This window comes from Phalacrocorax aristotelis, chromosome 3 (assembly GCF_949628215.1).
Source record: "Phalacrocorax aristotelis chromosome 3, bGulAri2.1, whole genome shotgun sequence".
Classification (NCBI taxonomy): Eukaryota; Metazoa; Chordata; class Aves; order Suliformes; family Phalacrocoracidae; genus Phalacrocorax; species Phalacrocorax aristotelis.
This window is the reverse complement of record NC_134278.1, coordinates 90,814,836-90,842,218: the sequence shown is the minus strand read 5'-3', so window position 1 is coordinate 90,842,218 and position 27,383 is coordinate 90,814,836. Positions and strand designations below refer to the sequence as shown.

At 45.9% G+C, this 27,383-nt stretch overlaps 1 protein-coding gene across 1 annotated transcript in view; it reads left to right on the top strand.

Moving 5' to 3' along the window:
* Nucleotides 1–26,534, top strand: part of LOC142055630 (myelin and lymphocyte protein-like) — a 36,580-nt gene extending 10,046 nt beyond the window's left edge. The window contains exons 4-5 of the mRNA XM_075089746.1: nucleotides 26,102–26,227; nucleotides 26,508–26,534. Coding sequence (XP_074945847.1) covers nucleotides 26,102–26,227; nucleotides 26,508–26,534 — 153 coding nt within the window. The remainder of the gene's footprint in view (nucleotides 1–26,101; nucleotides 26,228–26,507) is intronic.
* The last annotated feature ends 849 nt before the right edge of the window (nucleotides 26,535–27,383 follow it).

Genomic DNA, 27,383 nt, shown 5'->3' with positions numbered 1-27,383 from the left:
TGTTTTCCAGCTTCTAAAAGTACTTCTGACCAGCCTATTCATTTCTATTCAAGCAGACCAGGTAGTACTGCCAGGCATATGAGAAAACTCCTGAGGTGACACCACATGCTTCCTTATTAAAGACTTGTCCGTAGGTGGATTTACACATCACGGAGGTTTTTCCAAAACTGTCATATACAAGTTGAGTATCATGTTATACATCTGTTGGTATTTCTTGAACCTCCAGTCTCAATGTTTCTAATGAGGTTGGAGTAGCAAAGTAGCATCCTTCCATCTCTGATCGAAAGAGCCTTTTGGTTTGAACAGAAAGATAAGTTGTCCAGACTGTTCTCTTCTCCGTGAACATGTGTTCCCCCAACAAAGGTCATTTCAGGATGAGAAGGGAAAATTGCTGGCAGCTGTTCTAAAGTGGTGTTAGAAGAGCTCAAACTGCATATAGAATCACAAAAAATAATTAGGTCAGGCTAATTTCCGTACGAAGAATCTCTGTAAGGTACATAAAGCAGGAAAAAAAACCACTATGTAATGCTCTTTGTCTGTTTCAACATCTGCTCGTGGCTGCTCTGCAAATCCATGAATTAAAAACAATGAAGAAAAATGCTGGCTCAGGATACAGTGATATGCAGAGTCTACATGATGGCTCTCAGCCAATCTCAGTAATTAGTTTGTAGTGACTGTTTTTAGAGATGAGCTTGACTGACTGTGGTTTCACAGCATGCACAAGCCACATTCCATATTTATTTTGAGATCTGCAGTGCTTATACTTTGCATGAATGCAGTTCAGATTACTACCAAAGCTATAGTATTTAGATGAGATTGGAAAACTGCTTAATGAGATAAATTTTGATTATTTGATAACAAACTTTCTTCCAAAGTAAGAAAAGTAGGTGAACTAGATGAGCAAAAATCAAGATACATAATTAGTTTAGGTCACACAACCAGCACTATGAATTGAGGGGATCAAGTAAAATCAAGTTTAGATCTAAATGCAGGGAAGCAGGATCTGCGTTGAAGTTCTTCCCCAAAGTCTTCTGCCTGGTATTGAGCTGGAAGTCCCCTCACCCAGCAGGTTTGAACAGTTGATGGTCACCCACACTGAAAGTGTTGCTCCACGTCTTCTCTGACTGCATGTTTGCCAGCTGCCAATTTATCAGCTGTTACTGCGCTGTGCAATCAGCTGCAATATGATTAACAGATCTGTCTGATGAGAGAGCACAGGCAAGCAGTCAGGTAGATGTCCACCCAAGAGTGATAAGTGATAGCTTCTTTGGCCAGCGCAGTGGGATAGGGGAGGGGATGCTGATGCCAGGCATTGCTGTGCTCAGGTTCTCACTGTCATTCTGGGAGCACAACTTGCAAGTCTGAGCTTGATGACTAAACTGCATATAAAATAAGAGGGGGTGGTTAGGTACTACAATCCAAGATTCACAGCAGAGAGCATGCCAGGCAGGAACACACCTCTCCCAGTCCACAGGAGAGGCCAGAGAGGCGTGCCCGTCTCCCAGATTTGGCCACCTACTTGTACCCTGCTTGCGCCCATGCACGTGCCTCACATTCACTCTGAACCTCTGTACCAGAGCCAGACCACCTCTGTGAGTGCCAGCAACCAGCACGTTTCATTGCTTTGAACTACGGCCAGCACTGGTGCTACCACCCACCCTGTTTTGTGTGGCAGCTGAGCAAGTAGAGCTCGGGGAAAAGATCTGAGTTCAGTGCCCTCCTTAGACCAAAGGAGTTCAAATCCACACCTCTCACAAGAGTTCTCAACCACTGCAACCTACAGAGCATCATCAGCTTCCTCCACTGGCTTTAGACCTCGTGGTAGTAGAGGGTATCTGTCGGACATGGGCAGCGGCAGAGCACATGGGAGCAGCTTCTCTGTCACACAAAGAATAGAGCAGTCTACGTGGAGGAGAGTCCTGATCCTTGCTCCCAGGATTATATCTGCATTTACGCAGTTACTGTTGGATGTGAAATTTATAGCAAAGTGCAAGGCAAGAGTCTCATGTATAGTAATAGTAAATCACATAGTAAGTCAAAGGCCAGGGACTGGAACAAAAACACGCTGTCAGCTGAGCTTGACACTGTGAATTGAGTACATTCCCTGCTGGCAGCCTTTGCCCTCAACATGGGTCATTTTTTAAAGGGTGTTATCTGAAGAAAAGCCGGAAATGCTGAAGCAAGACTTCATCACTTCTGAGCAGCTTCTTTTTCTTACATTTGCTCGTGCATGTGAGCAGTCTGGTTTTCTTTCCTAGATTGCTTGTGGTGTACAAAAACAATCTTGCAGGAACAACCCCATATTAAATAGAAAAGAAGTAGCATTAATGTTTCCTGGAAATATTACTGCTAATGCTGTTAAAGATTGAAACTGGAGATGTAGCTGTGAGTTAAAAGTTTTAAGATAAATTAAACTTAGTCTTTTAAAAATACAGATTCTTTCAATAAAGGGCATTACAACTGAATTATCTCTACTTTTCCAGCTGTTTCTAATGGCTTTGCTGGAAGTTCGTATGCAGTCAGGCCCCCTCTCTTCCCTTGGGGTCTCTAAATAAAGCTATCTACAGGGACAGCATGCTACTTATTCCTCTAGCAGCTGCACTGGAGTGGTGAACTTATATTATTTTGTGTTTTCGTCTCTTTGCTGTGTAACAGGATGCTTTTGAAGGCACGGAAGCTCAGCAAATTGAAGTGTTTTACATTCTGAGGACAAGCTGTCTCTGTCAGCGCTGTTTCATTTACAGCTCTGATTCACTGGGTGACTATATGCAAACCTAGCATCAAGAATGATTTTTATATCTATATATACACACACATAGATATATATTAAGAGGTCATGTTTATGGAGTCAGAAGATAGGTAGTTCTGTGGTTTCTATACTTTGGCAGCTATGAAAGAGTGGTGAAGTTGCAAATAAGAAAGACTTACACAAAAAGACTAAATTAGCTTAAAAGATTTACTAAACTCAGGTGCATCCTGAGTTTTAGGAATCCAGTTCTGCTCAGCTGTCAGTGTTCCTGTCACAGGTATTACTGACACTTCTTCCTTTTTTCTATGTTGTAACCTTACCATTTAGATAGCACATGGACAATCAAATGCACACAGGAAAGTTTGAGCTTTATTCTTATAGAAGGAAAAATATTACATGCTCAAGTGCAAGCAAAATTTGACTTTTGAGGCCAGAAGACCATGCCACAAGGTATCCAACCATCTGTAATGGCTATAAATAGCAGACTGGGATGCTATACTCCAGGCATGCATGTATGGTTATTGTGTGGATCTGTGTAAGAAATGTATATACCGGCTCCATATACATACGTACGTATGTGATGTGGTTGCATACTGTCCTGGCAGACCAAGTATACCTAAGCTGTTCTACCTTGCCCAGCCAATTGCAGTGCTGTGGCAGGACGGTGTTAGCTCCCTAAGCAGTGGTCCTCCAACCCATGGGGCAGATGTGCACACACGTCTGGCGTACCGTCACTGCCTTTTCTGCCTCTGCCTGGGTTGTGCCAGCTGGCACTGCCTGCACTCCTCGTCATGGGCAGCACAGCATGCAGTCGTGGGGTTGCAGGCTCCCCTCTCCCCTCCATGTCAGCTAGAGCTAGGTGACTGTAGTGGTGCTGTCAGGGCAGCAAGGAGGCTAAAAGGCAGTGCAGAAAGCATGATGCTGTTTGCAGCACTCTCTTAGCTCAGTGCCGTTGCCCACTGAGCAATAAAGTGCAGGGACAGCACTTGATACTGCACTATTTCACTCCAGTGTCTTGCAGGCAAGAAGCAATCCTGGAAAACGTTGCAGTACTTTGCTGGCCATCACTGTGTTGTTCTTCCCGTTGCACAGAGCGGTGCACAGCTCTGCTCCTAGGGAGTGGGTGTGCTGCTGCTTGTAGCCTGCTGCAAGGTGGGCTGGGGCCAGAGTGACGGGCCTCTCAGAGTTGGATGCCACTACGCGTGGCATTTTGAGAAATGGCAGCCTCTTTCATGGTTAATGCTGCTTAGGTGGGTTGTTCTGGGACTTAGATGTGTGAGCTTTCGCAATCACATTGTCACAGCGACAAACCTAGTCAACTGGGGTACAAGCCGTGCACATCACCATCAGTTCTGCAAAGGATTTAAGAAAGACTGTGCAGCTGAAGGTTTATCCACCCCAGTGGGGGATGATGGTATCTGCAGATGCATCATGGAAAATATAGCAAAAATGGGGTTCATGGTAAGTCTGCAGCTGCTGGCTGGGGGTGTCTGTGCGTGAGACGGCGCCCAGAAATTCTCAGGTGAGAGATGCTCCCCCCGACCAGCTGTTTAAAGGATGTTGGAAAGTTATTTCCATTCCCTCAGATTAAAGTCATCGTACAATATTGTGGCTTTGCAGTGTAAGGCCCAGATATGGCTTTGGACATCTGCCATTTGAGTGACAGACTGAAAAAAATCCTAACTTTAGGGTGGGTATTTTTCCAGGTGATAAGACTTTCTTAGTAGCTCTACCTACTACTGTTTGTAGCAAAATGAAAGCGGTTTTCCCTGTACATGCCAGGGCTTGGGAAATAAAAGCTGTGATCCATAGAAAGTCAGAAATCAGGTAGATGGCTTAACACCCCAGAAGCACTTGAGAGCCGCACGTGATTATTGGATTGATTTAAGGCTATTAGAGCTGCTTTACTGTCCTTCTGTGTGCCACGAGAACCTGCATATGTGTGTACATACGCAGACACATATACCCTATTAGCCTATACACATTTATATGTACATATGCATGTATGTGTACATCGTCTCAGAAACCAAAATGGAAGCGGCTTTTCCCCCAGCGCGTAGTCTTTTCATATGGTTTAAAGCAAGCGAAATCTGCAGTTACAGTTGTGTGCTGCTGCAGGAGCTGTGTGAGCAGCCTGATTCTTGTATTGACGGCTGTAAGAAAGCAAACAGGTTGTCACAACAAATGTTCCTAGCCGTGTCCTAAAAGGGCTTCTTTAGTGTGAGGGGTTTGTGTCCAAATGGTTTTTCTCTGCTCTTGTTTAAGTGCCACTTCTGAAGAAATGTTGCAAATCCAGAACAAATCACGTGCTTGACATCAGGGATGTTGGAAAATTCATGCAACTGCTAAAATTCACACAGGATGGGCAAAGGGATGATGCCTGTTGTTCATCGTCATTTTTAAAACAGCCTTTGAGTTATGATTTCCACTGTGTTTTTACTCGTCCCCTTTCTTTTCCAGGGGTTAAAACCAATTTTAGCTCTTCAAGCAACACAGGCTGTACCTCAGTGCCTGAAGCCCATGTGTCGGCTGCTGGAAGCAAAAGGTCTTTTTCTCACAAGTAAGCAAAGCAATTTTTCCTGAAGAGTGAGAGAGTTGCTAGTGCAGAGAGAGACTACTATGTAAGGCCTTGCAGCTAATACATAAAATACCACTAGTGTGAGTTTTGAAACAATTTGGCTAACACTATGCTCTTGGGCAGCACTTACACTGATGAGAACTGTAATATGAGAAAGGGGAAAAAAAAGCTATATTTTTTGAGACCAAAACATGTCAGTAGGCCAGATCAGCCGACAGGTATTTTTTTGTTGTTTGTTCATAACAAGTATGGGAGATACCCTCAGGTAAGATAGAAAAGACTTCAGCTGGAGTGGAGGAGGAGACAACTGGGTGTATGTTGCTTAACAGCAGTACCTCTAAGAAGTTAACCTTAACCTTTTGGTCTTATCACTGTTTTCTCTTTGTAATAAACTGTCAGCTTGGCATGTCCCTTTCCAGGTCATGACCTTATTTTTTGTAGGAAGAAGTAGACAATATTGCCTTTGATGCTTTTGTATTCAACACCCTTGCCCAACCTTTCTGTAACTAAAACTATATGCAAATAAAAAAAAATATATAAATGAGTTATCTATCTAAACAAATCTTTCAAGAAAGATTTCTGTAAGATTTCTCCCTATCATTTGTGAAGTGCAAATCCAGAGAGCTTGTGAATGCGAGGGTGAGGACATTTGGGTGGAGCAGCGCACATTGTGCTCCACCCACAAAATCCCTGCTGGTTACATTTTTTGGAGTAGGTGGAAAGAGTTCAGATTGACAGGACGGGTTTCCTGCCCTTTGTGGAAGTGCTGGCAGGTAGGCCGGGACTGGCAGTGGGATACCTCTATGCTTAAGTCACACAGATGTCTCTGAGGTCGGAGTGTGCCCCAGTGCACAGAGATTGGCAGAATGATGCTTAATGAGCAGTTTCCTATCTGTGTCATGAGACTGTTAGAAAAATAAACATTACCTAAGCACTCTCTAGATTAAATCTAACCAGTAAAGGTACTGGCCGGGTGTGTGTGTGTGTGTGTGTGTGTGTGAAAAATACTAAGTATAATATGAAGCCCTAAAATCACCTTACTTGCAGTAAGATTCTGTATCATTGCATGTATTTCTGTGCATTTAAATGTAACTTTAAATTAGAGCATCCTGACCCACTTAATTAGACAGAAGTCCTCTGTAATAATGCTCCTTCAATTGCATTGCTGCGTTACGCACAGTCTATGTGAATTCTGCCTCACCCAAGAGTTGATGCTGTACTGTACGAAGTGGAAGGAGAGGTCTCCTTTGCGATATGTTCTCTTTTAACTGTTTGACTCAACTTCCTCTGAAAAATCTCAGTGTTGTCACAAACCACAGTCCAGCACTTCATTGTAAAATAATTATAAAATCACCCAAACCACAGCAGTGTGATGAAGGTTTGCAGCAGCCACCTTCCTTATAAACTGTTCCATTTTCAGAGGAGGGACAAAACCAAGTTAGGGAATCTTGAGAAGAGTTCTTGCTTCATAGTGCTGTGGTATTTAAATTTTTATGTTCAAGCCTCTTTGGTTGGCTGGATTTGCCTTTTTCTTTTCTGAAACCAGCCCGTTCATTACAGTTTAGAAGAACCAATTCCATGAGAGGATGTAGGTAGCAGTGTAGCAGTGCAGGAAGACAAACCAAGTGAGCAAGCGAGGAACCCGCCTTGGGAAGCTGTGCTCAGAGCACCTCAGTCCTTTGGCAGTTGCCAGCAGCACAGATACCAGTTGCTTTCAAGCCCACAGTCGACAGTCAGGTTATTTAATAAAGAGTGGGAAAAGAAAGGTAGATACGTATGAGGGAAACTGGAAGGAAGGAAGGAAGGAAGGAAGGAAGGAAGGGAGGAAGGGAGGAAGGGAGGAAGGAAGGAAGGAAGGAAGGAAGGAAGGAAGGAAGGAAGGAAGGAAGGAAGGAAGGAAGGAAGGAAGGAAGGAAGGAAGGAAGGAAGGAAGGAAGGAAGGAAGGAAGGAAGGAAGGAAGGAAGGAAGGAAGGAAGGAAGGAAGGAAGAAAAAAATCTGTGGTTTTCTTTGTCTATTTTAATACTATTTCAGCCTGCTCACAGTAGGCTTTGAACTATATCTAAGCAAATGAATGGTCAGGCATTGGAACAGGCTGCCCAGGGAGGTGGCAGAGTCGCCGTTCCTGGAGGTACTTAAAAGATGTGTAGATGTGGCACCTCAGGGCATGGTTTAGGAGACTTGGTGATGTTGGGTTGACAGTTGGACTTGATGATCCTAGGGGTCTTTTCCAACCTTAATGATTCTATGGTTCTCTTCTATGATTCTATGAATAGTTGACAGTGGCAGCTGAAGCACCCTCTATGCCAAAGAGAGAAAGGAACAGTGGCTCAAACAAATCTGTTTTCATCACACACTGTGATCCCTCAGGCTGCTTGCCAAGGAGCATGAAAGCAGTCTTAGAGCAAACCTCCACGAGCAGGCATCTCTCTGCAGGTCTGGCCAGGGAAGGCTGAAGCGTGGTTCTTTTGGCACTAGCCCAGGCTGCAGTCCTCTCATTACTTAATGGAGTCAGAGGTTCAGGGAAGGTGGATGATCTGGTGGAGTCAGTGGGAACCGTGCTAGCCACAGAGAAACGTGAAAATGGCCACCGTTTCCCTAGATCACATAATTCAGACTGAGAGCCCCACAGTCAGTGAAAGAGTGTGCAGTGGCTGATGACTTCAGGACTTTCTTCCCGGCCACTCACAGTTATCTACCTGTTTTAGTGTGTAGACAACTTTGTGCGTGAAATAAGACACATAATGAGTTGTGTGATAAAGATAATCCAGTATGCTTTAACCATGTTGGTTCTCCTCCAGTTGTGGCCTTCATGGTCAGAATAATGGATCCTTATCCAACAAGTCCAGACCCAGCCCACCTGCTTCCCGTGAAAAGGCCCCTTTGTCAACACTGAGCAAAAACCAGCCGAGTCCTGCGAACACCCGTCAGAATTATGGGGCTTCTTTAGCCAGCAGAAGCAACTCAGGCTCAAACAAAGGAAGTGACAGCAGCCAAGTGACGAGGCAAGTCTTTATTTCAGCATCCTGGTGTTCAGCACACTGACTTACCTTCTCTGCACTCAAATGTGGCATCAGCTGGTTGTCTGGCTTGCCAAAGGGGTCGTGTTGCTCCTCAGCATGGGTGTGACTCTTCATATTGGTGGCTCGACAATCAACAGTGTGCTCTATCCCATGTAAAAGTTTTACTGTTTCAGTACTGTAAAATTCAAGGTTACTTTTAGTCAAAGCACTTTGTAGCTGGTTTTCACTCCAAGGCAGGCTCCTTTCCGTGGTTTTATGCTGTCAGTTCTCATGTGGCTTTCCTGGTTCTTTCACAGAAAGGTCCTTTCTCCTTTGGAGAGAGTTGGGTGGGGTTGTATAGAAAATATTGTATGCTCGGGTGAATAATTCACCCTGCCCGGCCTTAGGTACCTCTGCGTGCAGTTTCCTCTACAGGGAAGAAAACTAATACCTGCGGGAGCGTGCGACAGGTATTGCAGAGAAGAAATTGTTGTTTCTCTCCCTCCCTTTCTCTCTCTTTCCTCCCACCCCAGGCAACTCAACAGCCAAGCATGTCAGATACACACCTAAAGCTAGACAGGATTAATGTAGGTTTCAGGGTGCTCGGCTTCTTAACTCACATGTGGAGCTGAACTCAGTCTGTACGCTTCCTTACCTGGCTGTGTCTGCAGCTGGGTGCCCTTGCCAATGGCCCAGCTGCCTGCTCTTGGGCACCGTTTTGGGTGAGGAGATGGCTAGGTGTTTTAAAGTTAAATGTCTCATTTGAGGTAATGGCACTGAAAACAAGTATGATAAATAGTAAATTTTGTACTATAGCCACAAATCAGCCATTTTCTCAAGTACTTTGGTTTGCCAGAGGGAGTCACTTGTGTGGACACTGAGGAGCCCAAAATGAGTCAAGCGCCATATCAGTCTATGGGATGTGTTCCTTTTTGCCAGGACTGAAGAACTGTAGGAGTGATGTTATGTGATGGTGTGATGGTTTTTTTCTTTTCAGGCGATCAGGGAAATCTATTTCTTGTGGTCACAATTGCAGCACTAAGCCAGAAAATCCGGAGCGGTATTTGACTCCTCTGCAGCAGAAAGAAGTTACAATACGGCATTTGAAAAAAAAGCTGAAGGAATCCGAGTGCAAAGTTACAGAAAGGTATATTTCACTTCAGAAATAAGACTGGACAAGATTTATTCAGGAGCATTAAGGGATGGGAGTCCTGATCATTTGTACTCTTTTCTTGACCATGTAAAGTTTTCATTAAGAGATTTGAAATATGATCGGGCTGATTAGGTTGTTTTCAGGTATTTAAGGTTTCATTGTGTGCTCAGTGAATATGTACCGTGCACTTTCGTTACAAATATGGCTGTCTCTTTTTCCCTTTTTTTGAACTTTCCCGATAGAAGACTTTCAAAGGATAGTTCTTCACCAGCCTACTTTAGCACTGAGACCTTTTATACATAAAAAAAGTTCCACCTCACTCAGAAAATATGACGACAAATGTCCCCCTTTTCCCCTAATGAAAGAAAAGCTCTGACACAAACTAGTGTGCCCGCTTGTGGTTTTGTTGCTTAGATATGGACTTTTTTGCAATAGCACTTTGTATGGATGCTAAGCGAAGAAGCAACAATGTACATTACACAGCAAAAGATGTTGTCTCTTTTACTAAAGCTGTGCTCTGAGAACTGGCTTTCCAGCACACACAACCCAAGCGGGCACAAAGGGTTGTTTGAATGGAGCCCCAAGGTAGAGTCCCAGCGACCCCTTGGTCTGCTTTGGGTGGCCTGACATCTGTACCTGTGAGGGCTGGATCTCACGCAGGGGGCCCTTCTCCCCACTTGCTTGCAAGTGAAGGCAGAAGCCTCTGGATCCATGCTGGGCTGGGGGGGTGCAAAGCAAGCCGGGTGCAAAGCAAGCCAGGTGCCTGCAGCCCTGAGCCATCCTGCTGTCTGAGGCCACTGTTGGCTCTGGCTATACGTGACGAGCTGCTGGCAGGCACAGGGGACACATCCAGGCAGCTGTTTGTCATTTCCTCCAGGGTGAGGCAGTAGATGAGATGTTAAGCGCTGTACTGGTTGGACCTAACCCAGAGGCCACCACTTTCACCTCAAAGTGTCCAGGACCACAGCATAGCCCACAAGGCTGCTGGCTGTGTGGCAAGGTTGGTGACTCCAGCTAGGAATCAGCCAGTGTGTCTTGGCAGCCAGCTGACATCTCTGCCAGTTCTCCCAGAGGTGGCAGCAAATGATGCATGGAGGAATTTGCTTCTTCCTTGGAGCATCTTTGCAGCATAGCCACCCCAGTGAGGTGGAGCCTCACGTTGACTCTTTAACTAGGCAGTCACCAGAAGTGTTACGATATTTTTATTTTGCTCCAGGGAAAGAGAAATCGAAAAGCTCAAAGCTCAGGTGGAACGTATGAAGGAAGACTGGATTGAAGACGAGTGTAATCATGTGGAGATGGAGCTGAGCCTCTTGGAAGCAAGGAGGGAAATTAAAGAACTCAAGCAAGTTATTGAGAGCATGAAGAACAGCTTGGCTGAGAAAGACAAAAAATTTCAGAAATACTTCCTAGAAATAAGCATTGAAAACAAGAAACTGGAATCTTTGGTGTCAAGCATGGAGATGGCCCTGAAGAGCTCTGTGAGAGATGAGCAGCGCCCGGAGTACACGTGTGACTCTGAGGGCAAGCCGTTGTGTACCACGATGCCAGACAGCCCCACCACAGAGGACCAAGCTCTGGAGGAGCTGGCAGATAGTGGGCTGTTTCTTCATGAGGACACAGCTAACGGGACTGATTTATTTGAAGAGAGTTTGACCACCACAACCTCTGAGTTGAGTGAGCCAGCTCCCTCCAATTCTACTGTGAATCAAGAGATGCTTGAAAATGTTCTGGATGAAAAACTAACTTTTTCCCAGGAGGAGGAGGAGAAAGTCAGAAACATGATGGTGGAGCAGACCATCCAGACTGATGTGGTGCCATATAGCCTAGAAGGGGAGCAGTTCATTCAAAACATGTTCAGAGCTCAGAGCTCAAGATGCCTGTCCTCTAAGCTCGCCTTCTTCACTGAAGGAATTGGGTCAATTTCTCTTGAAAGCCTCAGTGATTCTGGTATCGTAGCGGACTTAACTCCAGGTGAGCCAAACTCGACCATCCTTTTGTCTCCTGTGACACCTCCATGCAGGAAGGTGGAGCACGGAGTTAATGAAAACCATTTTGTGGAAGAACTTGATTTTACAGAACCTCATGATGATGAAGTCTTTGGGTACGTCAATACTGTTTCTCAGACAGGAATAAAGAAGAGATACTGGAGCAGCAGACTTGCCAGCGATCTGGCTGTAGCAGCCCCTGTTGTACCAACTATCATGCGGCCTTTCAGTACTCATGGAGCAGGAACAGATCTCATTTACAGTACTAGACCATTGTTTTGCAGTTCTGTCCTAGTCCACCGTTTTGCTCTTGACTGTTTGATTTGCCCTATAAATCGGTTTGAAAACATGTTACTTGTTTCAGAATGGAAAAGGTAAAGCCTTTCTACAGGATGTTTGTAACTGGTGTTTTTTGAGAGTACTGCTGCCTACAGAAATAGTCCTCCTGCTCCCAGTCACCATGTTCCCCACCCCCCCACCCCACCGTGCTGGTGTCTTTCTGGTGCCAACATATCTGCACAGTGAACATGACCAGGGAGATCAAGGAGAATACAGTGAGTTCTCTTTCATGTTTGTTTGCTGAATGTTAATTTGTTGTTTGTTAAGCTCAATGAGTTTCCCTGGCTGCTTCACTGGGCAAATATACCAGCACTTTGCACTGGCTCAAGAGTAGCGTGAGACATGCACGGGAGCAAACGGCCAGAGAAAGGTGGGCTATTTCTTTAGGCAGCACTAACCTAAAGCTTTTGTGAAATTACAGTGTTGAGTGACACGGAGGCTTGTTCCCGCTAAGGATGTCACACATGTATTCCAGAGAGCATGCTAGTGTTATCCATTCGTTGTCCAAAGAGTCAGTTCAATTTAGAGGTAAACCCCCTATTCCCCAGGCAGTTTCCAGCACATTGTTTGTTCCTGTCTTGTGTAGTGTTCTTCTCAGTTGTACAATTGCTTGAGTGTTTCACCGGTCTTGTGTGTTTACAGGGACTGTAACCAAAAAGGTACTTTGTTGAGAGTCTTGAAACGTGTTAGAAAGATAAGTATAGGTGTAGGTACACTTTGAGTGTTAATGTTGTTTTAAAGTTTTAATGTGTTGGAATGTTGTAGTCATATGAGCCCTTTGAAATGTATTGTGCTTTAGCTTATTGTTTATTTAATTGTTTCATTGTAAATTACCTTTATAATACAAGTTCAATGAAGCCTGTTAGAAATGGTAAATGTGTGAGTGTTTTATTGTAGCAAAGCCATATAAAATAGCCGGTCTCAGCTGAGCTATTGGGCACAGGCAGAGCTGGCGGAGGCACTGTATCAGGGCATAAGGAACCATCAGGACCCAAAGAAGAGAATTCTGCTGAGAAAAACTTCATTACAGCTCCAAGCATAAGCACTCAGGCAGAGAAAAAGGCTCCAGTTGGTTGGTGGACACACATGCCACCTGCATGACTGCACCCATGCTGAGTTAACAAATGCAAGTGCCTAATCTTTAATTCAATGCAATCTTCCAGAAGCTTGTAACTGCTCATTTCTGTGCTGCCAGGAGAGTGTCAGTCTTCCCGGCATTTAACAGAAGTCCAGAATACCTTGTTTAATTAATCTGAGAGCCATGCAGTCTCAGTGTGCCCACCGAGATGCCACTGTGACCATCAAACCACAAATTCTTCCTGTCCAAAACTTGAAATCCGTGCATAGTTCAGAGGAGGGCAATGCTAACCAACAGGCGACATAGCGGTGTTTGCCTGCCTCCACCCAACCTTTCAACAACACCTCTGGCCGGTTAAACCTCACTGGCTTCCAGCAAAGCAAGTGTAATATTTCTCTGTGCAACCCAGAGCAGAAGAAGCCTAGTGAAGCCAGACAACGCCATGCACTGCCCTGCCGCTTTGGGGAAGAATGGAGTTATTAGCCACAAGGAAGGAGGAATAGTTGGCCAGCATGTGGGGAGCATTTGCAACACTCAAGAGGGTGACATGCACCAATGCTTACAGAGGCAATTCAGAGCGAGACCTTTTGCATCCTTGTAATGCCTGGGTTCTGAATTACTTGTGTTTGCAACAGATTCCCTAGTGTTCATTAAGCATTTCACTAAGGAAGAGGAATCAAACAGGCATGTTGATGTAACACAGGCTCCAAGAGTTCACAAAGATGAGAACATGAGAGCGTCTTGCTTCCTCTGCCAGCAACTTCCTCTTCCACGCTCACCTACCTTGTTGGGTTCCTGCAGGCCACTTGACTTGCCTTATGACACTACTGCAATACATAGTTGCTGCAAAGTCACTTTCAAAAGCTTTTCTTTTAAGTACCTGGGCACAAGGGCCAAAATTAATAGGTTGGCGGGTGGAGGGGATGGGACTGGAACACATGACACAACATGCCTTATTGCTACTTCAAAGCATGTCTGTTCAAGGCTGAGAGCACAATATTTTATATGTGATTTTACCATCTTTATCACAATTTTGGGTTTCTCTTTAACAGCCACTATTGTTTAAGTGATCTTTGCTTTGAGTGGTGGTGAAATGGAGCATAGTTTAGAGGACTAGTTTAGATCTTCAGTTCTAGGAGAGAGATTCACCTGTGACTACGTGGGTGTCTTTTGCAGCAGGCAGGCAACAAAGCAGTATGAACCTACACTTACATTTAAAATGTCAATAGGCTGAACTCATTTCAAACCATGTTTTGGACATGGTCCATGTTTAAGACACAAGGCGCTAACACCAGAATAACGTCAAAATTGCTTCTTGCCCTTAAAAATCTTCTGTCCGCTCAACTCTCGTAAGTTATTTAACTATGCTCAGCAAGAGAGTTCCCGTCACATTCCTGATAGAAGTCCGTGCTCTGATCTCTACCTGAAATACAGCTCGCTTCCAAGCTGCCACCTTTCCTCCTCCATCCTGCAAGCATGTAGACAGCTCAAGGTACCCTTTGTAAAAAGAGGCCTGAAGTACCACGATAAATGCTCCAGTCCCAGACTTTGTGGGACTGGCCTTTGCTCCCCGATCCACAGAGGCTATCCCAGTTGTTGTGACAAATGTACCATCTTGATTTTTCCCCATCTAATATTTGGCTTTACTCTTAGTCATGATTCACCTGGATCCTGCTGCTGCTGTATGGAGCAGCTAGGGGAGGACCATTAGCCTCCAAAGAGTTCAACAAAACCTCCTCCTTTTTCTGAGTTGAGAAATTGTTCATACCATACTGAGGCAAGAATTGAAGTCTTGCCTCAAAGTGTGCAGGTGGGGAGGACAAGCAGGGCATAGGTTAAGGGTCAGGTAGCAGGTGGCTGCTTGAATTCATGCTTACAGGGTAGCATAGGAACCAAGGCGGCTCCTTCCCTGGTCGAAGCAACACCTATTGATAATCCCATTATGCATTTCTCTTTCTAATCCAGGCTCAAAGAAGCCTTTCTTTAATATTCAGCTGAAGAGGTACCCAACATGCCTCTCAGCTGCTGAAAACACCGAGGCACAGGCACTGCCCACCGCCTCACCAGAGATTCACCTGCATGCTTACTTAGGTCCACCCACTCACAAGGCTCTTCTTCACTTCTGATCACTTCCTCATTTTGCCTTCTTTCCCCCCCCAAATCAACTACCTCACCTAAATCCCAACCGCTAGAAATGCGCTAAAATTGAACCACTGTTTTATTTATGTCCTACATGAGCAGAACAGGGGAGCATTTTCCTCCAAAACCCTTCAGACAAATGAACATGGGGCATTGCAAACACAAGCAACTATAGCGCAGGAAAACATATGAAACCAATGCATGCTGTTTTGACATACAGACTGCTACCTACGAGAGCACTGTACCCTTTCTGGCATTATGTCAGGACTTGGTAGAGTAGATGGGAGCAATTCCTAGAGCAGTTGTGCTCAAGTACAGGCAGGGAAATGGAGGGAAGAACAGCAAAACAGTGTGAGTACGCAGCAGGAGAGGGCAAAGCAACGCAGGAGGGCTGATGTGCAGGAGGTGGCAGCACCTAATCGTTTTTAAAACGGCTGAAGGCTCAAAAAACACGAGCATTCTCATGACGCAGTCAGGGGCTTTGTTTCTAACTTCTTAACTAGCCAATGTTTTGTTATTTTTAATAAATAACATCTATTTGCACCTATTTTACATTGTCTCAGAAATAGCAATAGTAAGCACTAAACTAATTTTTTTAGAAAGATGCGATGTTGCTTCCAACCTAAACTAGGCAACAGGTATTAGGTTTCCCTGCCCTGTGTCAGCAATAGGGAAAGAATTATGACATGAGCCTCCTTGCTTCATCGGTGTGGTTAAAAGGACAGACGCGGATTGCTATTAAAGCTTATTCACAGACTTTCTTCTTATCTCCAATCCACCATCAGATACTTTAGAGGTGTGTACTAGGAGCAGATTTGCTTGCCATACTGCTGTTCAGTCTGGACAGACTGCAGTCATCGATTCTGCTCCAGCCAGAACACTTGCGCAGAAGATACACACAAAAGTGTATATTGTTGCTTTCTAAAAGGTATTTTAAAATTTCACATTTCTCAATGACTTCTTTAATGTCTAAAAATTGCTGTCAAATCAGTTGGTCTCTGCAAGATTTTAAGCAGCATGACAAGCATACTAAATATTTTTTAAAACTTTTCTCCATGACAAAGGCCATTCAGAGTAAGTCTTACTGTCTTTACTTTCTCAAGTACTTCTCTTTTAAGCAGAACTTGTGTCTTACAACTTAGTTAAAAATTCTATTTTTCGAGGCAGAGGTGATCTAGTCCCCCCGCCCCTTCCCATTCTGTTACAACTTCACAGGACCCTGGATAAACACGGAACCCGTCTCAGGCACAGGATTTGCTGTCCTCGCTCATCTGCCACAAGACAGCCCATGAATTCAGGGATAATAGCATCCGCACAGCAGAAGATACAGGAGGTATTCACTGAAGTTCTGAGCTGCACCTAATAACCACTGTAGCTGTACGCTTCTACGGGAGAACTTATCTTGGGCTGCATATCTCCGGGACACAGGGCTCTACCCACCCTGGGGACAGTGATGCACAGACATCAATATGATGGATACAAAATGTCCGTTTATTTAGCTGCGTCACACGCTTATATAGCTCTTGCGCTTCCTGTTCCTGCCACTCCTATGGGGAGGAGTCTACCTTTCCGTCACAGCCCGTGATCTTCCGGTCGCCGATCCCTGTCTATTCCCCTACATCTCCCCCTCCCCATGCTGCTAAAAGTTCTACAAAGCTACTTGCGTAAGCGGATACATATTGCGGTCAGGTCTATATTCATGTAACTCTTGCAGGCGCTCTTTGATTTGTCTTATAACACAGCATAACAATGGCAGCCCACAAGTAACCATGGTTACTACACATAACAAGATCCCCCCAATTATTACTATCCAGTCCCAGTTCATATCTCTCTTTTGCCGCCCTTTCCCAGTGTCGCTCTCGTTGCAATATTGCTTGCGATCTTGTCAAGGAGCTCATTTCTTTTCCCAATGGTACGGCTAGCATGAGGATCCATGTCTGCAGACCCTGCAAAGAGACAACTCAGAAAGGGATTATTCATTGTACATCCTTGCACAGTTCTGCTTTCACACACTTTGCAGGCACCCATTCTATGCGCCCTTCATTCTCAACCGCGGCGTAGCCCCTCCCCAGGCATCTCAGTTTCCATCCTCTCTCCCATTGCTCACTGCCTGGGAACCTTACTCGTACCTGCGGATAGCGCTCGCCTGCTTGACCTTTGCCAAAGTGCTTCTCCACTGCTGTAACTTGCTCCTGCCCACGTATAAAATGATTAAGCGAACATGATGCACGCATTAAAATAGTTTGCTGAGCTGCTATGGGTATAGCTCCCTTAATCCCCTCCCCCTCCCCAAGCTGTATTATTTTTGCTTTCAAGGTGCGATGAGCGCGTTCAACTATTGCCTGCCCCGTGCTATTGTAAGCAATGCCGTGTTTTAATACAATATTCCAAGCTTTACACCATTCTTCGGTACTTCAAGCCCAAAAGCGTGGTCCATTGTCTGTTTTTATCTCGGTGGGCTTTCCAAGCCACGCCATTACCGTGGTCCAATGCGCAGTCAACTGCGTTGCGGTCTGCTTCCGATGCTGAGTAGCCATGATGACTCCACTATATGTATCAATTGTAATCGCCAGGTGCCGTCCGGGGGCCAACTGTGGACATTCAGTAAAGTCAGTCTGCCAGATGGCATTTGCTTCCAGTCCTCGAGGGTTGACTCCTGCCTCCCACAATGGCGAGTGCTGACAGTAAGGACAGGTGGCTACTACTTCTCTTGCTGCTCTTATTGAGATGCCACACTCCTTTGCCAAGGCTTTAGCACCCAGGTGCAGTTTTTCATGCAGTTTCTTTGCCTCCATCAATGTCCAGACTCCCGCGGCTGCCTCATCAGCCATGCGATTCCCCTCAATCAGTGGTCCAATCCCCATCTGATGACTGCGAATGTGAATTACTGTCACAGTTGCTCCTCGCTGCGATAAAGCAACCTCTAGCATCAAGGCAATTTCCGTGTGTGGTACACCCTCTCGTTTCATGGACATGAATAGTTTATACACATATAAGGAGTCCGTGCACACATTTATATGCCGATCTATATCCTTTCGCAGGGCCATCTCTAGCGCTTTCGCTTCTAGCCACTGCACACCTTTACCCTGCTCCTCATACGTCTGGCGCATCCAACTATTCTCTTCTTTCCACGCTACCGCCGCTCTGTTCGTCTTCGAGGAAGCGTCTGTGAAATATGTTGGTCCTGGGTGAGGGGTATCCAAAACTCTACTATCCACACTCAAATCCACCACTTTGGCTGTCTCGGCCCACCTCTGTACCGTGCCTGTGACGATTTTCCCTGGGTATGAGTATACTGCCAATTGTATATCCTCTTCACTCTCTACCACCTTCCGCCATTTCTCCCCATTCCACGGCACTGTGAGCTTATCTGGCTCCTTCCCAAAGATTCCCTTGCTCTCCCGTCGCAGACGCCAAATCATTCCCCCGGCTACCTTGACTTTTGTGGAGAACGCATCCTTGGGAACCTTCTGATATACCCATCGCAGTGGCTTTTCTTCCCCTGTCCGTATTTGATATAGCAATCCTAATCCTCCACCGGCGGTCAGAATCCAACCTGCAATTAATTCCTCCTGAGGGTCCCACCGCCATACTCCTTCCTTTTGCATTCGACGTTCTATCGTCTGCAACTGCTCGACTGCCTCTGGGTCTAAACTCCTGGGCTCCCATGGGTCGGTCCCTTTCAGCAACGCATAGAAAGGTTGCATCTCCTCACCGGTGATGCGCACGAATGTCCGCAACCACTGCAGTGCTCCTACCAGCTTCTGTACATCGTGTAAATTTTTAACCTTAGGTGTAAGTTTAATAGGCTGAGCTTGTATGCAATCACCTTGTATTCTAGCACCCAGAAATCCACACACTGGTCCTCGCTGTACCTTTGCCTCAGCTACCTTGAGGCCCTGTCCCGCAAGGCCCCTTTGGGTGTCTGAAAAACTTGTTCACACAATGCCTCGGTGGGCACAGCTATGAGGACGTCATCCATGTAGTGGATCATGTAGATTCTCTCCTGATACTGTTGCCTTACTTGCTGCAATGCAGAAGCCACATACCTCTGGCAGATCGCTGGAGAATTTTTCATCCCCTGCAAAAGTACTCTCCACTGCCATCTACTACCTGGTTCTGCGCGGTTCGCCGCGGGCAGAGTAAAGGCAAATCTCTTTCTATCATCTGGATGTAGTGCAATACTGAAGAAGCAGTCTTTGAGATCTAAAACAATGACTCGCCATCCTTTCGGGACAGCACTCAGATCTGGTAGGCCAGGTTGGAGAGGCCCCATGTCCTCCATTTGCTGATTTACTGCTCTAAGGTCATGCAGCATCCTCCATTGGTTTTTATCTTTCTTTTTTATAGCAAATATAGGGGTGTTCCATGGGCTCATCGAGGGCTCTAGGTGCCCTGCTTCATGCTCTCGTTTTACTATAGCTCTTACAGCCTCTGTTTTCTCTGTTGTCAGGGGCCACTGCTCCACCCAGACAGGCTGTTCGGTTTTCCACACTAACCTGTGGTGACGAAGCCCCTCTGAGGCAGTGGCCCTTATGCTAAATTTTTCAACCCGATCCCCATCTGGGCAAGGGCGTCTTGCCCCAACAAGGGGCTTGCTACCCCATCTGCTACTAGTATGGTCACTACGGCCGTGAGGAGCTTCCCTGCCTCCTCGTCCATGACTTCGAATTTTACAGGGCAAGTACTAGTCCTCATCTGTTGTTTTCCTCCTACCCCTATTATACGTTTTCCCATGGCAAGGGGCCAAGTTGGTGGCCACCGTTCGAGTGGCATCACTGTGACATCTGCCCCGGTATCCATTAACATTCCCAGGCATATCCGTGCCGGGCAACTCGGCTCTTGCGGGGTAATCATCACCGCCGCCATGGGTCTCTCGTCACAGCCTATGACCAAGGCCACGTGGGGGCTGTAACCTGCAAATCTTGCTGGTTCTGCTCCCCTGCCTGAAGGTTCACTCCCCCTTGGCCCGCTATGGTGGGCCAAGCTCCTGGCACTGGCACCATGATGGGGGCCATTTGACTCACAGGAGGTGCGAATCCCCCTCGCTTCGCCCTCCTTTGGCCGTTTCCCGGCTTTGTAGTTGGACAATCTCTTGCCAGATGTCCTGGCTTCCCACACACCCAGCACCTCCCTACTGGGCGCGCTCCTCCTCCATTACGTCCCCCCCCTTTCCGCTAGCAGGCACCCAGCTTTAAAGTGCCCTTGCTGTCCACACAAGTGACATCTCGGCCCCACCCCGGCCGCTTGCACCATCACCCTTTATTCGCTTCCACAGTCAGGGTTCTGGCAGATGTGCGCTCCCACACCGCCATGCTGATTCAACGCCTCCTGGCGCAAGACATGCCTGATGGTTTGACCCAATGATGCCCCCACCGCCAGGGTGCGGAGGACATCTTGTGTTTGCGGATTTGCTTGATTTCGGAGGCAATCCATAAGGACTGCCTCCTTGGCTGCTTGTGGCAATTCTGATTCTATAATAGCCTTCTGCAACCTGTCACAAAACGTTGTAAACGGCTCTGCTAGTCCTTGCTGTATCTTTTGCCAAGGTTCCGCTTTTTTTTCATACCTGCCCACTTTGCTATACGCTCTGCGGGAACTCTCCGTTACCGCTTGCAGCTCCCTGCCCCTCCTCCAGGAGCTATCCGGACAGGGAATATCCCGGGCATCTCTATCCTTACTCCATCGAGGCTACAATCTCTGGCTATCAGCCGCCAGTTAGGTAACTCGACTGTCGCTGGGGCGCCCCCTTCGTTAAGAGTCCTGTCTGCCTCCCAGTTACTTCCCCTAGTGCGCGCATAGCCTGCTGCAGCGGCCGCAGCACGTCCTCCGCGGACCCCTCCGGAGCTGCAGCGCTCCGGACCTCCCCTTTTGGCGGTCCCTCTCTTCCCTCCTTCTGATTGGTCCTCCGAGGCCCCGCTGCCTTATGCCTCTTTTTTGCGCGCTGCAGGCGATCTGCCCCGTCTTCCCACATGTGGGCATCGGTTTCTCCCCCAACTTCTCATTCGCTGCTACTCGAGGTTGATCTATACCCCCCCTGTCCTCCCCTCCAGGCACCCCAATCCTCCTCCTCGTCCGACTCCCATCTCAAGGGTTGCCCCGGCAGCCAGTCTCGAGGGTCGGGCAGAGGGCGGTGCCGCTGCCAGCGCTGCTTCCGGCGCTGCTTCCGGCGCTGGTCATCTTTCTCCTTCCGCTCCGTCACTCCCGCTGCGTCCGCTGGCACGTCACCCTCCCCGCGCCTGTGCCAAATCGTCCCAGGGGTATGCGGGGGGCGGGGGGCATTCCAAAGGTCCTGCTGGCTCAACAGGGAACACCGCCGCTTCCCGATCCACCTCTTTGGGAGCCTCAGACTGAGTAGTTAGCCAGGCTACTCCGTCCGAACTCTCCGCTTCTTCCGCATCCCCCGCGATGCTTGCCCCTGTCTGCGTCCCCACTGCCGATCCTGGGTCTATTTCCGGGCTACTGTCGCCTGTAGCACCGTGCAGGCACAGCCGCGCCTGCCGCCACGTCTCCTGATCATCCCGAGCTTTCAATAGTAACCGGTGTATTGAAAGAACTAAACCCCTGACAGTCCTTGACTTAGTCCTTATTGTAAGCATCCTTGTTCTCTTGTGGTTTCCTCCCTTGCAAAGATAGTTTCAGGGTTTTGAAGAATGCAACTTGGTGCCAGACAGGATTAAAAAGATAGTGAATAAGCTCGTAAATTCATTGATAACAGAGACTCAGGACATCAGTGCCGAGATAAGCACTCGAGGAACTAGTTTAAATCAACCCCTTGTGACAGTCCAAGGCTAAAGGACCGAGGAGCTCATTCAATGACTATATATGGGCAAAGGAAACCCAAAGTTCAGCCAGCGGATAGGTGAGGAAGACCATCAGAGACCACTGGAGGACTCCCAAAGACCACTAAAAGGACAACTATGCATGCAGCTTGAGCTTTTACATATGTTAATGAATCCTCGTGAATCTCATTAATATGTATGACTTTATAGTATATAATCTTTAGAAGTTTACTGAATCACTGGAGCACTCGTGGTGGATCAATCCCCAGTGCTGCCCAGCGCTGTAATAAAGGATGCCTGCTTAATAGTGACTTTGTTACTATTGAGTTTTATTTCGGGAACTTTCTGGATACTCCGCTTCCTCTTACGGGGAGGTTCGGACTTTGAAAGATAGTATCCGCGAATTTTTGTATCAGTTTGGCGACCCAGATGGGACCATCTCTGTCTGGCTGCAGGACCCCCTGAGTCGGAGACTCCCTTGACCGGCCCCGGAGAATTCTCTGGAGGGACTCCCCGATTCGGCGGATCCGTGCGGGGGCAGACAAGGACCTCTGGTAAGAATAAGACATTCTTTTTGGTTTTGGGGACCGGTCATTTGAAGCTACCCATCAGTCGCAGTTCGTGAGAACCCCACAGGGTAGCATACAATTGCATGTACGATTTGTATTAATCACTTGGTTACTACGTTGCATGGTTGTATTGATCAATTGATTGGTATGGTCGTTTGTTTGTGCATTTGTATTTGATTTTGGTTTACATATGCGTATGTGATATACGCTATATGTTTGGTATATGCGTATTTGCAAGTTTCTGACCAGCTTATGCTGGCATTTGTTATCAGTGGGAGGTAGTAGTGGTTATTGTGTCTGTGCTGTAATTGTTAATTGTGTGTGGTGTTTATACCCTAGCCTTTGTCTTTGTCTTTGTCTTTGGGTAGTATAAGTTTAAGAATGGGGAACCAACAGGGTGGAGTTCTGAAAAAGAGCCCTTTGGGCTGCATTTTGGCCCACTGGAAAGATATCGGGGAACACCTGGAGGTAGTGTGGATCGTAAAACCTTGATAAAATATTGTAATCAGTGGTGGCCTTTATATAAGCTAGATGAAGGAGAAAAATGGCCTTTTAATGGAACTTTAAAGTATAATACTTTGTTACAACTCATTTTATTTCTACGCCGTGAAGGAAAATGGGATGAAGTGGGTTATGCCGATATGTTTTTCACCCTGCGAAATCACCCTGAATGGCAGAAAGAATGTGGAATCAATCTAACACCCCAGGACCCTATGGTTCTGGCGATAGAAAAAGAGAAAAATAAGCAAAAGACAAAATTAAAGAGGTGTTGTTCGGCGTGTAGCATTGGACAGAGATGTTTAAAAGTTGGCTCACAGAATGAAAGGCTGGAGGATTATTTGCCTCTGCCAGAGAAAGAAGGTGATAGGGAAGGAGATGCTGGTGCAGTCGGGGTTAAAGAATCGGAGGCAGGAGTCAGGGAAGAAACTGATATCGGATTTTCTCCCATCACTGCCAGAACTCGGAGTAAAATGGGACCTATTATATAGGCCCCTCTAAGGCAGGCGATGGGAGTGGGAGGACCTGTTAGAATCAAAGTGCCTTTTACTTTAGCAGACTTGGACGGCTGGCGAATTACTGCAGGGAATTATCGGGACGATCCTGAAAAGGTTGCTAAAGGATTTGAATTGATTGTGAAAACTCAGGACCCTGATTGGGAGGATGTGGATGCAATGTTGGATGTGGTGTTTAGTGAGTCGGAGAAGCAGATGGTTGTGAGAGCAGCCAGAGCCCAGGTACAGGCTCTGGTTTTGGCTGGAACCCTGCCAGGAACGGTGGATAATCATGTTCCAGTTACCAATCCTGGCTGGGACCCCAACCAAACAGGAGCCAGGGAATTATTAGTGAGGTACAGGGAATGGATTGCTTATGGAATAAGAAATGCTGTCCCAAAACCAGTAAATTGGTCTAAATTGTACGAAATAAAACAAGATAAAAAGGAATCTCCTACTGATTTTTTGAATCGGTTAAAAGAAGGAATGCAGAAATATACTCCTTTAGACCCTACCTCCCAGGAGGGGAAGGGTCAGTTGATATTCCTGTTTTTGGGACAGTCGGCGGATGATATCAGGAGAAAGTTACAGAAAGTGCAAGGAACAGATGCAAGAGATTTAGAAAAATTGCTGGAGACTGCTTGGCAAGTGTATCGGAACAGAGACAGTCAGAAGGAGAGAATGATGGGCAGAACAATTGCTAATGCTACAGTGGCTGCCTTGCGCACCACAGGGGGTCAGATAAACAACACTAATGAGGGGAGAGGAGTTGTAAGAAGTGGTGTAAGTGCCCCACCCAGAAGAAATCAACCCCTCTTGAGAGATCAATGCTCTTATTGTAAGCAAATGGGGCATTGGAAGAAGGATTGCCCAAGATTGAGCAAACCAGTGACAGTTGCCAGCACGGAAGAAAGTTGATGGAGACCAGGGGAATCTTCCCTAGCGGAACCCTTGGTAAAAATACAGCTAGGGAAAGAAGAAAAACCTGTAGAATTTCTAGTAGATACAGATGCCACATTTTCAGTATTAAATCAGGAGTTACTGCCCATAAGTAAACAAAATGTTAATATTGTGGGAGCAACCGGACAGGTCGAGAAAGCTTTCTTTTTGAAACCCTTGAAATTCAAAATTGGGAAAAGTGTAGGGATTCACAAATTTCTCTACCTGCCTGAAGCTCCTAGACCACTTTTGGGAAGAGACTTATTAGAACAATTGAATGCTGAAATAAAATTTAATGAAGGGGAAATTGAATTTAAAATACCAGAAGAAAACCACATTGAAATTTTAAGTTTGACCCTCACTGAACCACAGGTTAGGGGACAGGAAATTATACAGGAAATAAAAGACCAGGTATATCCAGGAGTATGGGCATCAGGAATCCCTGGAAAGGCCAAAAATGCAGAATTGGTTGTTGTTAAACTCAAAGTGGGGGCACAGCCTGTCAAAGTAAGGCAATATCCCCTGAAATTAGAGGACAGGCGAGGAGTGAAAAGTATTATAGAGGAATTCATAAGATTTGGATTATTGATTGAATGCTCTTCAGAGTATAACACTCGTATTTTGCCTATCAAAAAGCCTGATGGCAAAACATATCGATTGGTACAAGACCTGCGGGCAATAAATAAGATAGTTGAAGATCTATATCCGGTAGTGGCAAACCCATACACCTTACTAACTAATTTAAAAGAAACTTATGAATGGTTCACAGTATTAGATCTGAAAGATGCATTCTTTTGCCTCACCTTGGCCCCTGAAAGCCGCAATTTATTTGCCTTTGAATGGGAAAACCCTGACTCGGGACGAAAAACCCAACTAACCTGGACAGTGTTACCTCAAGGATTTAAAAACAGCCCCACGATCTTTGGAAATCAATTAGCTAAAGAATTAGAGGCCTGGGAAGGACCTCCAGGAAATGGTACTCTTTTACAGTATGTAGATGATATTTTGATAGCCACAGAAAAGGATGAAGAATGTAAAGAATGGACTGTGAGTTTGCTAAACTTTCTTGGACTAAGTGGCTACCGAGTCTCATTACAGAAAGCCCAGATCTTGAAGAAAGAAGTAATATACTTGGGATTCGTGATTTCTAAGGGACAGAGACAGCTCGGGAATGACTGGAAAGAAGCCATTTGCAGGACTCCAGAACCAACCATGGTAAAAGAACTTCAACCTTTCTGGGAATGACAGGTTGGTGCCGATTATGGATCTATAATTATGGACTTCTGGTTAAACCTTTGTATGAACTGTTGAAAAATAGCTTGACACAATTAATATGGACAGATGGAAGCCAGGCGGGCATTCAAAGAACTGAAATTGGAACTAATGAGGGCTCCAGCTTTGGGCCTGCCCGATGTAACTAAGCCCTTTTGGCTGTTCTCGTATGAAAGACAAGGAGTGGCTTTGGGAATTTTGGCCCAGAAATTGGGTCCTTATAAACGAGCTGTTGCATACTTCTCCAAACAATTGGATGAAGTAAGCAAAGGATGGCCAGGATGCCTTCGGGCAGTAGCTGCCGTGGTCTTGATTATCCAAGAAGCCCGAAAATTCGCATTGGGACAGAAGATGATTGTGCACACTTCCCACACTGTAACCTCCGTTTTAGAACAAAAAGGGGGACACTGGCTCTCGCCATCAAGATTCTTGAAATATCAATCAGTTTTGATGGAACAGGATGATATAGAAATTGTCACATCCACTATTATCAATCCTGCTTCCTTTTTAACTGATAAACAGGAAATGGAGACTGTCGTGCATGACTGCATAGAAACCATTGAGACTGTGTATGCGAGTAGGCCCGACTTGAAGGAGGAGCCGCTGGAGGAGGCTGACCACACTTGGTATATTGATGGGAGCAGTTTTGTAAGGAATGGAGTTTGAATGGCAGGATATGCGGTGACCACCACAGACCAAGTAGTGGAAGCAAAGTCACTCCCTAAGGGCACATCTGCACAACGGGCCGAAATAATCGCTTTAGTAAGAGCATTAGAGCTTGCTGAAGGTTTGCGAGTAAATATCTGGACAGACTCAAAATATGCCTTTGGTGTAGTTCATGCCCATGGGGCAATTTGGAAAGAGCGAGGACTTTTAACCGCTCAAGGGAAAGACATAAAACATGCTGATATAATTTTGCGACTTCTAGATGCTGTACAACTTCCGTCGGCAGTAGCAATTATGCACTGCAAAGGACATCAGAAAGGTAACACTGACAGGGAAGTGGGAAATAAATTAGCTGATCATGAGGCAAGGCAAGCTGCGGAACAAGGTGAGGTATGAGGCATAATTCCTGAAAAATCTTTGCCACTACCTGAGATAGTTGAATATGATAAAAAGGATCAGAAGTTAATTACTGATTTAAAGGCTGAAATTGGCCCGACAGGATGGGCAATGTTAAAAGATAACAAAATAGTAGTTCCCTTCAGAATATTATGGAAATTAATAAAAACAGAACATGATAAAACTCATTGGGGAACTGAAGCTTTGTACAATTCCCTCACCAAGCAGATGATAGCTAGAAATTTGTTTCAAACTATAAAAACTATAGTTGATAGATGCGAAATATGCTTAAAGAATAACCCAAAGGTAGAGAATCGGGTGAAATTTGGAAGTATTGGTAAAGGGAATGTTCCAGGCCAGAACTGGCAGATAGACTTCACGGAACTCCCTAGAAAAGGGGGGTACAGATATCTATTAGTATTAACTGATAGCTTTTCCGGATGGCCTGAAGCTTTCCCCTGCAGAACAAATAAAGCCCGAGAAGTAACAAAAGCCTTATTGAGAGAAATTGTTCCCAGATTCGGCGTGCCAGAAGTGATCTCCTCTGATAGGGGACCACACTTTGTGGCACAAGTAGTTCAACAAGTTAGTAAATTTTTAGAAATTAATTGGAAATTACACACAACTTATCGCCCGCAAGCAAGTGGGCAAGTAGAAAAGATAAATCATTTAATAAAGACACAATTGAGCAAAATCTGCCAGGAGATGAATTTAAGGTGGGATCAAGCCCTCCCTATTGCGT